At 39.6% G+C, this 13,981-nt stretch overlaps 1 protein-coding gene across 7 annotated transcripts in view; it reads right to left on the bottom strand.

Moving 5' to 3' along the window:
• CDON (cell adhesion associated, oncogene regulated) overlaps positions 1 to 13,981 on the bottom strand; it is an 85,833-nt gene that overhangs the window by 23,469 nt on the left and 48,383 nt on the right. For 5 of the 7 annotated variants that reach the window (XR_008619579.1, XR_008619580.1, XR_008619578.1 and 2 more), the window contains 5 exons: positions 11,563 to 11,766; positions 9,825 to 10,006; positions 9,234 to 9,339; positions 4,362 to 4,484; positions 1,482 to 1,703 (listed from right to left, as the gene is read on the bottom strand). Coding sequence is in view for 3 of the 7 variants with exons in the window: in XM_055091476.1 (XP_054947451.1) it covers positions 1,482 to 1,703; positions 4,362 to 4,484; positions 9,234 to 9,339; positions 9,825 to 10,006; positions 11,563 to 11,766 (837 nt within the window). In the remaining 4 variants the exon portion in view is untranslated. Of the gene's footprint in view, positions 1 to 75; positions 209 to 1,481; positions 1,704 to 4,361; positions 4,485 to 9,233; positions 9,340 to 9,824; positions 10,007 to 11,562; positions 11,767 to 13,981 lie in introns of all 7 variants that reach the window. The other 2 variants (XR_008619581.1, XM_055091477.1) reach the window with 2 other exon arrangements.

Here is a 13,981-nt window from a genome sequence, read left to right as displayed (position 1 = left end):
CTAATTATTCCCTTTCCTTATATTAAAAGCATTTCAAAGCTGCCTCAAATATCTGATTCCCAGAGGCACACCTACCAGATATATTTAGAAAAAGTGAAATGTCCTTTAGGAAGTATATTATCTAAACTGCACAGGATTTGTTGTCAGAGTTTCGATCGATTCTTCACAGGTATTGGAGGCGCCAAGACTGGACTCGGTGTTCCTCTTCCTATGACAGGTGTGTTATTAGCACAGGTGTGTTATTATCAGTATACCTGCTTCTCTTCTCCACTAAACTAGAAGGAGAGGGCATTATACTTGCACTGTCCACCACAGTGCGGAGCACACAGGAGAGAGTCAACGAGTATCTTTTGAATGAACGACGGAATGAACATTACCATAATAAATTCCCATCTTTCAACATGTTATCAAGTCACAAAGGAAAATGACTTTAGCCAGATGAATCTTGCTCAGACAACCAGATCAACACTCTTCTTTTAATGGTTCAGCGCACTCTCACACACTCAAAGTCAATGACATTAAAACCATTTAGAAAAAGACCCAATCAAGGGATGGCCAGCTCTTTCAGCCTGGTACCACCACCACTTCTCTCCCTGCCTATCTCCTGGAAGGCGCCAAGGCAAAAAAAATACATCACTTTCTACCCGCCCCAGAGCTGTTCACTAAAAAGGGACCACGGGCAGGAACTGGCTAAGAGCTGCTCGAGTGCCTGTCACGGCTGGGGTCTTCCTCTGCTCTTGTCCCATCCCTTTCTCCTGGGGCCAAAGAGGAAACCAAAATACTTCCTCCCAGCAGAGACTAAAGACTGATTGATCTGATTGTCCTCTTTTATGATAGCTGAGGGAAGAGAAATGGTAGGAACGTGAGGGTAAGAAAAATGGGGAAAGAAAAGGGAAGAGGGTTCTAAGGTTACTTGTTTTACTACCGCACCATCACTGACAGCTCGGACACTCCTACTACTGGACACATTTGGGGGTGGGGACGCCACTCTGCAGAGGTTTTAGTACATTAAGTACTGAATCAGGACTGTGGTATCTTCATCTGTGTCATCCCGGGACAGTAACTTAGAAAAGTCTTCACTACCCTCCTTTCCATCATGCCTTTTCCATTCCTCGCTGACAAGATTTGGACCCGTATGAAGGGGCTCCTGCAGCAATTCCAAAGCTCATGCTTCAAGTCCTCATCCTCTTTGGTGGTCCGACAGAGCCAGAGTTTCCCAGCACTAAGTCAGCTATTTACATAGAGACCTGCTTAGTTTGGGCTTTGTTGTTTATTTCTCCTGGGCAATTTAATTTGATGCTCCACTTACTTTGGCTTACAGCTAGAACTGTTTGAAAGTCACCTCTGCTGAATGAAGAGTATCGAATGTGTTTTATACCACGACACTCATACATGAACGTGTTAGAAATCAATATTTATTCTGACAATCTTTTTCTACTTATCTTTAGAAGAAGAGAAGGAGACACTGATGGATGACTTACTCTGTATGGGATTCTGCTGGCGGTTCTTCCACAGGCACATGGCAATGAAAGCCATGAGGATAAGCACCATTACACCCAGAACGCAGCCAACGATCAGATACAGCATGTCACTGCTTCTGGCGGGACTGGTTGCGGGCCCAGCATTTCCTCCACTCCCCGAAGAATTTGGAGGGGTGCTCAAGTCTTTGACAGGATACTCAGAAGCTCCAGGAACCCGTTTCACTAGTTGAAATATACAGGAAAACATGATGTCAGAGTGAAGACAGGCTCTATGAAATGGTTTACGCTCCGAAGGAGGTCTGGTTAGGAATCCAAGCCAGTCTGTTTACGCTTGGTACTGAGATGATCTGACCACCAATGAGTCACAAAGAGGGCTCAAAAGTTTAAAAATCTAATGTCAAGGTTTTAGGTCACAAATTCTAAAGAAATTATAAGATCAGAGACACAGATGCACTTGGTCTAACCCAAACTGCTATATGATTATCTGCTCAATTGTACTTGCGGAAGACTCCCAAAGAGTTGACATAAAACTATTTCAATGTACAGATGGGACAAACACTCCTTTCGATCTGATATACTTTGAGCTGAATGAGATTCACAATTAGATATTTTATGCCTCTCGCATGTGAATAATATTAGAAGACATGACTCTGGACTACTAGAACAATTGTATACAATTCCAAAAACCTCACACATAATATTAAACTTCCATAACCAAAAAATTTTGGAGTCCATGTAAACGCAGTGCTTCTACCTAATTCACCGGTACTCTGGAAAATGGCAACAACAAAAGCTAATAACAGGTGGGACACAAACCCCATTTTCTCTGTCCCCAAATAACATGCTCTTGATGCTTTAAATGTCATAGAAAAGCAGTAGAGCATAGTGGTTGATGGCCTGATCTTTAGAACCAGACTGCCCAGGTTTTTAACCTGTTCCATCATTTATCCTTAGCTGTAAGACTTCGACCTCCATGAACCAATTTCTGCATGTGGCAAATGGAGATAATAATAACAACCCCATCATAAGGTTGTCACGAAGAGTAAAGCTCTCAGCATGGAGCCTGGCACGCGGCAGTGTTCAATCCATTTTGTCATTATTATTAGTTATTATAGTATACTTCCTGTTATGGTTCCTAATAACTTACAGGAGCAGAGTGGTCTTTAAAAAAATCTACTTCAACAAACATTCTATTGGGGTTCTATTTTCTAGCAACTTCAACTACGCAGAACAGGGCTGGAAATCAGTCAACGAGAGGCTGCCTTTCCAAGGAAAGAGCTCTCCATCACTGAAAGCTGGCAGAATACCTGGCAGAGAGTCTCTATAGGAAATTTCTACTTTGGGTGGTATGTTGGATTATACAATTCTAAGGTCCCTGAGAATTCCAAAGACAACAAACAAGTTTCTGAGACAAAAATGGATGTTACAGATCGCACATGAAATACCATGATTACTCATAGGGAAGTCCGTCAGGTTTATTCACTCTTTATTTACTCTTAATGTATTCAAAATTCCACCAAGCTTGATGACTAGTTGCCAACCTCTCACTGAAGTTAGAAACTTTTGCAGTGGATGGTGAGTGACATGCTCCCATTAACATGAATAAGAAGAGAGAGCAGGAGCATGACATGAGCAATGTGAGGTGAAAAACATAAAGAGAAAGCAGAGAACTAAAGAAAAGTCGTGACAGTCTATGATCTTTAAGGGTGGGGGAAAGAGCCTGGCCTCCAATATTTACTGAATTACTAAAGATAAGACAATTGCTGTTCACAGCAAGAACTCTGAGTCATTTCTTTAAAAGGAGAAATCATGCATCAAATGTTCTACTTAAACAGGCTGGGACTGTGTAACACATTTTAGAAACTCATTCAGTATGAACAATTAACATTTTAAAGTTTGTTGTTTTTCACTGATCTGAAAGTCTGTAGGTAGAACCTTTCATTCCCCAGCAAAGTCGATTAATAATACTTAAAAACAGCACAGTTAGCACATTACTGTCTGTGTTTTATGTTCTGCCTGGCTACACTCTTAAATGTCTTGGGAACAGAGATGAGAAATTTCATTTTTATGTAATTTTGCTCCAAGTTTCACAGCACTCTGGAGGCAAGTAAGAAATGCTCATGAACATATCACAGTGTTCAGTACAAAGAGGTACTCAAATATATGCTAAACAAGTGAAATTCAAGGTTAAGTCTACAGGTCTGTGTGTATATATGTTTAAACGTGAATTTAATATGTGGGTTTTGCAGCAGGAAGACACATGATTCAGAATTAAACAAGGAAACCGAGTCTTAGCTTTATAATTCAATCTTTCTGAGCCTGTTTCTACTTTGGCTATTTCTATTATTCAAGTGTGGTATCTTCTGTTTTCAACGATGGTAATATTTTACAGCTAATCTATGTATGCAGGCAGAGCTGAGAATTTCACTTTAGAATTATCGACTAATTCTGAACTTACTACACTTCATTGAACGAGTAGGTAGTGTTATACATATCTGTCATTCAAGAAACCACTTTAAGTGTACGTAGTGCTTTTCCTTAAAAATCCTTATACTTTTTTTTAAGGATTCTAATTCTCACAGCAGTCTCAGATAATTAGTCAGCAAATATTTCTGTTCCTTCACGGAGGAAAAAAAAAGAAATGACTTACTCAGAGTCACACAGAAGTTAATGAATACAATGAACGCTTATGTAAACTCTTCTTAAGGCAAGTTCTCTAGCCGACAGAAGGCTAGGCTGTTGGGACAGTCTAAATGGATGCACCTAAAAAACGGTCCAAAGTTTCTTTAGTAAAAATATCGATAGTCAGGAGGAATAATCCAGAGTTCAGAATTCTAGTTCTGTCCAGGGAGAAAGCACTAATTCTGACCCCTCCCCTACCTTTCGTCTCACAGATCATCACGTTACTAAACTCGCTCTCTCCTCCTTCATTGAAGCATTGCATTTTAATATCATAGGAGGTTTCTGGCTGCAGGTGGCCTATCATGTGCCACTGCTTTGAACCTAGAAAGGAAAAATAAAAGATAAGCTTTACAACCCACAACCTAAACAACACTGTCAATAAAATCATTTAGTAATTTTGAAATGAGGTTGGAGCAGCAGCCATCACCATATAGTCAGTTTGTGCAATAAAAGTGTACTTCATATAAATATTTCAGCAATGCACAACAGATAAATAGCATTTCTATTACATGGCATGAAAAAATGGTAAAGAGAAGAGAGAAACTGAATTAAAGCTCTACCTGTGTGTGGGCAGACTTTGTTTCATTACAAGTAATTAGTAGTAAGTCCTTCATAAAATACATGTTAATTTTATGCATAAGTAAACAAAACAAAACACCACCTCAAGTCCTTTGATCACCTACTTCAGCCCAGCAAGTCAATCGCTCTGTCCACCTAACCAGAAAGCAACGCCACGTATGAGGTCAGAAAACAGTGCCTTACCCAGAACAAGTGACCACTTACAAGACAGGCCTCAGCGAAACTCTCATTTCCACTGTAATAGACACAACATGATCCAACATATAAATGAATGCCTGAATTCGAGAACAGTCAGAAAGCAAAGTCTACTATGGGAAACTCTTGGCTACCGCTCCCACCATTTCTTTCCTTTCGCACCAGGGTCTCCAAACCACATCTCTAACAGAATAATCCTGTTCCCATGGTGCGCAGCCAGCATTTCATTTAGAAACACTTCTAAACTGAACACTCCAGTATAAATGACTCTCCGTTTTTACTTCTGTGACCTGTGACAAACTTTAATAAACAGGGACACTTCTGCCAGATTCAATGAACTCTTCAAGCACTTTTAATCCTTCTTAGAAAATACCTCTTCAACCTGTTTCCACTGTTTCTTAGAAACTCAACTATACCACCAACTGATTTAAGAGTCGATTAAAGGGGAAGAAAAACAAAACAAAACCAATCCACGCACACAGGTCATATCTACTTGGCTGACAGGACCAATAGCTCTGGGATCCTTTCTAACTCAACACAGACAAAAACACCTTGACCCGGAAGCACCTTGACCCCTTTCCAGGATACCAACACAAAGCCCCTCGTTCATATTTTATAAGCCCCATATTTTATAAGGAAGAGAATCTTCTTGTTTTAGGATCAAGGGACTATGAAAAGCTCAAGAAGTGAGGAATTCTATGCCCCATTTATACGTGTAAAGAGGACCCTAAAAGAAACTTGACTCAGAATCTACTTGAGACAGGAACAGATCTATTTTTAAATCCCAAAAACTTTTCTAAAAGACTTCAACATTTTTCTGTATCTTTAGGTCTTTCCCAGCCTTCCACTCACCTATCACCATTCGCTTGAATAATTATTACACTAGATTTGAAGTTCTCCTTTCGTAGCACTAGTAAAAAAATGGAATTAAACTAAACTCTGATATGTTTCTAATAAGAGAGAATAAAGTAATACATATTTTGTTAGATTAACATCCCGTTGTCATGGTAATTATTCCAGTTACAGGAAATATCGGCAAAGAGAAAGTTTTACGGCTCACTGATGAAAAAGACACCTAAGTGCGTTATTAGGTTTAAAATCAACCAACCAGCGTATCCTTTGCTTAGCAGGCAGTTTTTTTCTCCAAGAATATTTTAGAAAGGGTAAAAAACCAAAGCACAGGCTTAAAGATCAGGATCACTGATACTTTGATTTACCTGGAACTCAACTTAATTTACAAGATTAAAATATTCATCACGAAAACATGGTATGTTGGAAATGTTTAGTTTATCTAAATGTGGAACCTAATTCAGAAGATAGGATAACTTAATATAATTGCTCTTCTCTTACTGTATTCTTTAACAATGTAATTGTGTTTCAAAGCTTAAACAATTTTGAGTCAATATACATAAGTAATCTAAACCTTTAAAGAAAACTTTACGTACAAAGGATAAATACTTCTGCCCCTCGGTTTGGGAAAACAAGCCAACAGTTTCCAACTGCCACGAAAAGAATTTCAAGTGCATAAACTTGAAAATAAGGAAGGAGCAAATTACACAGCACAGTGAAGCCCACTTAAACATCTAACTGCTCCATCTATTACGTTCATAAACAAGTCCTCTGTGAACCACAAGGCAAAGCTCACATATACAGACACCTGTAGTGAAAACAAAGGCTTCTTTAGAGCAATTTCCCAGTTCCACGCTCGACAGTCACATCACTCAAGTCTGCAAAAGTTCAAAGATTTAACTAGAGAATATAGTTTCGAAACTCTTTAGCAGCGGATTATTTCTAGAGTAAAACCCAGAAGGGTGGGGAAGAGAGTGATACAGATGGAGACAGAGAGGGATGTTCATTTTACTGACATTTGCCTTGTTTAGAACGATTTTCTAACAAAAGCGTAGCCTCTCTCAAGAGATTTTAAAAATAAAAATCTGATAGCCCCACTCGCCTAACTCAGATAAACTAAAATGAAGACCGAGCCAGGACTAAAGTGTAGATCAGTCACTAACAATTCTCTCCATTTCGTTTTTTAAACAGCTTTTTTATGAAGTAAACTATGCATGTGGAAAAATAGCCATCACTGTACAGCTGAATGTTCATGAACAGAACACAGCCATGGGACCAGCACCCCGGTGGAGAGAGAGAGGAGTCCTGGCTCCCCCATCCCCATCATGCTCCCTCCTACCACTGCTCCCTCAAGGCAGCTACTATCTCAACTTCACAGAATCCTTTTGCCACTAACAATGATCTTTCCACATTTCCCCAATTCTTAACGTCTAAAGCAGATCTGGGGGACTCGTTTCTTTCCTGCTTTTCCAGATTAAGAAAAGAGAAACAATCACTCTTTCATCCAAAAAATATGCTGGGTATTAAAACTTAGACAATAAACTTTTTATCATATTACAAAAGTAATTCCATTGGATAAACAGTAAAAGGAATGCTGCCATATTTCAAGAAACGTGACGGTGCATATTAAAAGTAATTTATTATAAGACTACTTGTAACAAAAAACTACGAGCAGTATTTGACGTCAAGAATTCAGAGGAAAGAAACCTTGGCCTGGGACGATTTTCTGACACAATCCATTAGGAGATTAATATTTCAAAAAAGAAGAATCTTGGAGTGAAAAAAAGACCTTGGAAGAAGCCTTCCTCCCAAACTAAGAATCCCTTCCAAGATATCACTGAGAAACAGGCACCCAGCTTCTACTGAACACCTCCCGAATTAGGGAGCTTATTATTTTGTGAGAGAACCATGTTAAAAATGCAGTATTGGAGGGTTCTTCTTCACAAAATTTCCTTGTAGCCCCCCTCTCCCACCCCAACAGGCTGAGTTCCTCTTCCACATCCTAGTCCTTAAAAACTTGGAGACAGCTGTCCTGTTGCTGGTTCATTGTCTTTTTTTCCAACCTGATTGTTCCCAGACACTCCACTGTTCTTTTTGGACTCCAAGCATTCATTCATTCCTTCATTCAATAAACACCAAACATCTCATCACTGTAGGACTTGGGACACAGCTGTGGGAAAGAAGGCCCTTTGCCCACAAGGAGGTTAACATTTAGTGGGGGACACAAACTTTAAGCAAATAATTCCGTACACACACACATACACACAACTAAACTAGGATAAACTGCATGAAGTAAACATAAAGCGCATGGTTAGAAATCACAAGGGTATCTCCTGTCAATGGGAGGGGGTTCTCTGAGCAAGGAACATTCAAGCACACAACAGACAGAAGTGGAGGTCCTAGATGAAGCCTTGGGGGAGGTAGCTGGAACTGCCGTGTGCCAAGGTCCCGAGGCAAGAAGGATCTTGGTGCACACGAGGAGGAGACAGAAAGAAGGCCCATGCGTGACGGAAGACACGGTGAGAAAGGGAGAGTGCGTGACACATAGTGGAGGTGAGGCAGACGCCAGCCAGACCACGTGCGGCCCTCAGACCACAGGCAAAGTTCCGGATTATATTTTCTTTTTCTTTCTTTCTTTTTTAAAATTAATTAATTTTATTTTTGGTTGTGCAGCGTGGCTTGTGGATTCCCCAACCAGGGGTTGAACCTGGGCCCTTGGCAGTGCAAGTGCGGAGTCCTAACCACTGGACCGCCAGGGAAGTCCCTGGATTATATTTTAAATATAGTAGTCAAAAGGCAGTTTCAACACCCTTCGCGCTCTCGGCTGTTTTCTTCTCTACATATATTCAACTTCTTGGCATCTCTAAAAATGGGTAACACGCTCAAGATGTGATCTTTCTAGGACAGACTTCAATGGAACTGTTGCCTGAGACATTCTTTTTTTAAATATAGCTAGAAGTTGTAATTGATTTTTACATTCAGGCCACTATTCATTTACACAAAACAGAAAAGTTTTTTTCAGATGAACTACTGACAAATCCTATCTCCCCCACTCTTTTGTAACTGACTGTTTCTTTAAGCAAATGTAAGATGGTATATATACAGTTGACCCTTGAACAATGTGGGTCCACTTTTACACAGATACTCGGTAGTAAATGCTACACTACTACACAGCCTGTGGTGGGTCGAACCTGCAGATGTGGAGGAACCCTGGATATGGAGGGCCGACTGTAAGTTATACGAGGATTAACGCCCCCCATTCTTCAAGGGTCCACTGCACTAAATTGGAAAAATTATCTTCCTTTGGGAAAAATTCAAAGTAATAGTACATATGCCATTTCATTTTTTTACTCTGTCTTAACCTGGGATAATGTTTTTCATAATATTTATAAACCCTCTCCCTCCAAAGCTCCTTTATCAGGACTCCCACTTGTCCTTGTAACTTACCTTCCACAATATCCCTCTTGTAATCACTGTCATTGTCACTATCTGTTGGCCGGTAATAGATATAAAATCCTTGAATGGGAGTGTTATTGTTACTTGATGGAATGTACTAGAAAAGAGAAGCAAAGACTTGTCAAAGACAAAAATAAATGTAACTTTCACATCCATTAAGATTTATTTATCTGTGTGGCAATATTTTTTTAGCTTCATTTTGCAAACATCCTTGATGACCATTTTAAATTTAATTTAAAGGTATTCAAAGGTATTAAGAGCATTTTAGCTTACTGCAGGGCTAAACAAAAATAAAGCAATATATCTCACCAGGTTCAAAGACATAAAAGTACATTGGGTTCAAAAGGAATAAAACATGACATGGCGATTAAGTTAACACTTGGATGAGAGCTGAGGAGATCATCATTTTATTTTTAAACCTGCCCCTCTTATAACATGTGCTTTTACACAAATATCTGTGCCCTTCAATTTCCCCTTACTTGAAAGTTCAAAAATTTGCCGTTCATAGTATTGTGTCACAAGATATTAAATTAACATGGCCAAATCAGAAACTCTTCTCATTAGAGAAGATGTTTTACTTACCGTCCACTTGAGCATGATCTGAGTATCACTGACAGCTTCTGTGTATGCGATGTGAGGTCCAGTTATCGGACGGTTAGAAAAACGATTGGGGAACCCAGCCACCTGATAAGGACGAGAGGCCGAACTCCGAAAACTCTCACCATAATGATTGATAGCAATTACCCTAAATTTGTATGTTGAACCTTTTGAGGGGGGGAAAAAAACCCATAATTTTTTAAAAGCTATAATAAGACATCTGAAAGGACAATATTCAAAATACGACAATTGTGCTTAAGTATCTCTCTACAGTAACAACAACATCCTCGAAAGCCTAGATGGTGAATAGATTTCAACGCAGTTGCCAACTCCTATTCACTGGTATTGCATGTGTTCACTGAGTGTGTTCAAGATTACAAGACCTTATTGGAGTCGCTGGGAGAGACGGACGGTGTCCGTCATGGAAGGGGGCAGGGAGAAAATGGGAAAGAGCACGTTACTCTTTCAACATCCTGTTCTGAAGTCATACCCATCAAATACAGGACGAGCTGGTGTATCTGTGCTCGAAACTAGGTTCTTTTCCCTTTCAAAGAAACAACTGAAGCGAAGTTTAATACGGTGAATACGTCTGTGAAGAGGCACTGTGTGGGTGATAGCAGATGTCACTCTCCTCCCGCTAATAATAGGATAAGGGGAGCAGATTTAAGCTACAACAGAAGGTATCTGTTTGGATTAGATATTAAGAACTTAAAAAAAAAAAACTCTAAGGATTGTGAGTTTCTGAAAATCTGAATCTAAAGAATAAATTAGACTCCTAAAGCAAGTTTCCTAAAAGCTCAAAAATAACCCCTGGGCATCTGAAGACAGTCTTTTCTGTCTGTAAAATGTTCCTTAGCTTTGCCCATATTTAAAACTGCCATCTTCTCCCAACTGTACCTACATGTTCCTGGGCTCCTCATGTTACCTGTTTAGACAAACACAGGTATTTGCTACTAAAGTACATTTAAAAGTCCATCAACAAAAATGGTCATGAAACCCAAACAAATAAAAGTAAAGAAAGTTGATTTGTGATTACTGCTTTTCTCTTTTACAGTTTAATTTCTTTCATACACTGGGGGGCTGGGGGAGTCCCCTGCTGCTGAAACAAAACTTGCAGAACAAAGAGCTGTTAGTGTTGTCTCGTCTTCATAAAATAAAGCAATGGGTCTAACCATGCTGAGATGCATCATCAGATTGATTTTAGTCAAATAAGCAATTTTTCTCTTAAAATATTCATTCACAGCAAAACAGACACACACACACACACACACACACACAAAGATGTCACCACGACACTGTTTCTATTTATTCGCAGTTAGAAATAATCTAAAGCCCAGAAATGATGAATGGCTAAGAAAATCATGGTGTACTTACTTGGTAGATACACAGTTATTAAAAAGTGAGTTTCTGAAGAATTGTTAATGATATTGGAAAATGCATATGATATAGTATAGGGGAAAGGGGTCACAAGATAATATTTATGGCACGATCCTGGTTTGTATTAGAAAGGAAAGAAGACTAGAAAGAAATACAACAAAATATAAACAATGGTTATCTCTGGATGGGTGGGTTTCAGGTGACTATTCTCTTTTTATATTTTATTTTCAAATTTTTATACAATAAGCTCATATTACTTTAACAATTAGAAGAATATGAGGTTATTAAGAATTTGCATCTAAAGTCAGCACTGATGGTTTAAAAGAGAACGTTTGCATATCACTACCTGGCTCTAAACTACGCACTTCCACAGAAAGTTTGGAAGGAGGAATGTCTTCAGCTGCCACCAGCCAATCGCTAGTCCGCATCCGTTTATATTCGACCTTGAAGGCAGTGATTGGAGACCCCCCATTTGCCCGAGGAATCCAAGTGACGTAGACGGACGTCTCTGATGCAGTGGAGATAGTGGGCCGATCAGGTGCCTCTGGGACTGGAAATGGAAACATTCATTTCAATAACCCGCGGCAGCAGAGACAAGAATGACTCAGATCGACCGCGAGGGATAAATCCCAAACATCATTGTCTTAATGGCTCTTCACCAAACTTCTTTCCAGAGTTAACAGTATTATGACTACCCTCCTGTCCTCTGTTAAAAGCTATTGGGCAATGAAATCGCCAAATACAGCACGGAAGGAAGGAAGAGTGAAAAAATTTGTAAATTTGATAATTAGCTCTGAAACGTTGAAAGCTAATGAGTATGATCATTATGACCATGCTATCTTGGATTCCTGGCTAAAACAGTGAATACGTAATTATTACTTGGTGCTTCAAGTCTGACTGTGGTTAAAATTTACAGTAAATTTTCAAAGTGATGTGTTACTTAAATGTTTTTCTTTACCCATACAGAAAACACACTCAGCAAACGATCTACAGATTATTATATTAGCTATTACTATTGTAGCCTATCAATAATCAGTAATGTAGCTATTACTTTTGTAGGAATGCTACTCCAAAAAACAGACTGTAAGCAGTAAATAGGGATAACACTTAACCAATAATATCAATACTAATAAAAATGGGAGGAGAGAAAGCAGGAAGGCAGGACGTGCAGTTAAGTGAAGAGACAAGTGCTATCAGGAAACTGATAATCCACGTGATCTTGCACATGACCTTGTAGAAAAAGGGGGTCAGAGAGCTACTGTCTGGCAGTTTTCAGTTAGCACTGCCAAGGGCAGGGGATGTCCTAGTCCCCAAATGGGACGGTTTCGATTCTGTGGCAGGTGGACACCTCAGCAGTGAGTTCATCAGTCATTTAAACCGTGTACCTAACACTTGTTGCTGACCAAGCAATCTTGTGGTTTTAACGGGCTTCCCATTTGGTCCCTAAAGGAAAGGATGCAGACAGAAACAATCTGGTCTGTATGACAGTTACATTAAACTGCCCATTTCAGTTTACGTTAATCACCTGTGAATTTTGTAAGAGTGAGCTGGTTCTCAAGAGACCAACTATCCTTTGGCATGCTAACAATCAAGTGTCTAGAGCTAAAACAAGGAGGGCCAACTCTGGGCCACGGTCACATTACTCTGGTGAATTACTCAGGGAGCCCTGTCTCTGTCCAGCCTGGGCCTGGCCTCATGCAACACCCCTCTGTCTCAACACCTCTTCAATCTGACTACAAATACACAAGAACAAAATCATGTTGCATATGGTACCTGCATGGAGACAACTGTGGCATTTTAAAAATAAACTGCTTAATGGATAAAAAGAGGAAGATATTCAAAGCAGGCAACTTGGCATGATACTTACTGTATTCCTTTCAAGTTAGAAAGCAATGGAAACAGAATGAAGAGAAGTGTTAGTGAATCTCTTTTTTTTAATACCAGATAACGAAACAACTTCCTATGCTGATTCACGTGAGGTTAAAACTCATCAAAGAATACCACAGACCAAAGAGAAAAAGAAAGTTATTAGGGGAAAATCTCTACTGAGAAGAATATCATCAATATCTAAAAGAAATAGTGTGTAACTGTTAGGAGATAAAAGAAAGAATACTGCTCTTGGCGTTCAAATATCTGACTGTGAATAGCAGTTCCACCACTTTCTGGATGGTGGATGATGATGATCTTTCTGGATGATCTTAGGCAAGCTGCATAACCTCCTTGAGAGTCTCAGTTTCCCGCTCTGTAAAATAGTTATGCGACCTTCCTCACAGGGATGTTGTGAAGATTAAATAAATCACTTCTTTATGGTTATCTCTGCTTGGATAACTCCAAACTCAAGATTTCCAGAACAGAATCCACAATCTTCACCTAAAGATTCTTATTACCTATCTTGGTAAATGGTCCAAGTTGCCCCAGCCCAAGTCACCATATTTCTTCCTCTCATTCAGTGTAGATTCAACTCCCTTTATCTCTCATCTATGTCCTCCTTCTCCACTCACGCTGCCACTATCTTTATTTCTAAGCCTCACCTGTTGCCACTCCTCCTGTCCCGTCTCTAAAATCCTTCAGGCTTCTTTCTAGCTTCTGGGGGAAGACTAAATTTTTAAGTACATCATATACGGCACCCACCCACCTCCCCACTGTAGCATCACTTCACACAGCAACCAGTCATGCTCAATAACATCTCTGAATCTCTACATGAAATAGAACACGTCATTCATCTGTCTCTGCACAAGGAGGGGTCTCTGCCTAGAACTGCTTCT

Source organism: Physeter macrocephalus, chromosome 16, assembly GCF_002837175.3.
Source record: "Physeter macrocephalus isolate SW-GA chromosome 16, ASM283717v5, whole genome shotgun sequence".
Lineage (NCBI taxonomy): Eukaryota > Metazoa > Chordata > Mammalia > Artiodactyla > Physeteridae > Physeter > Physeter macrocephalus.
This window is presented reverse-complemented; position numbering and strand designations above follow the sequence as displayed.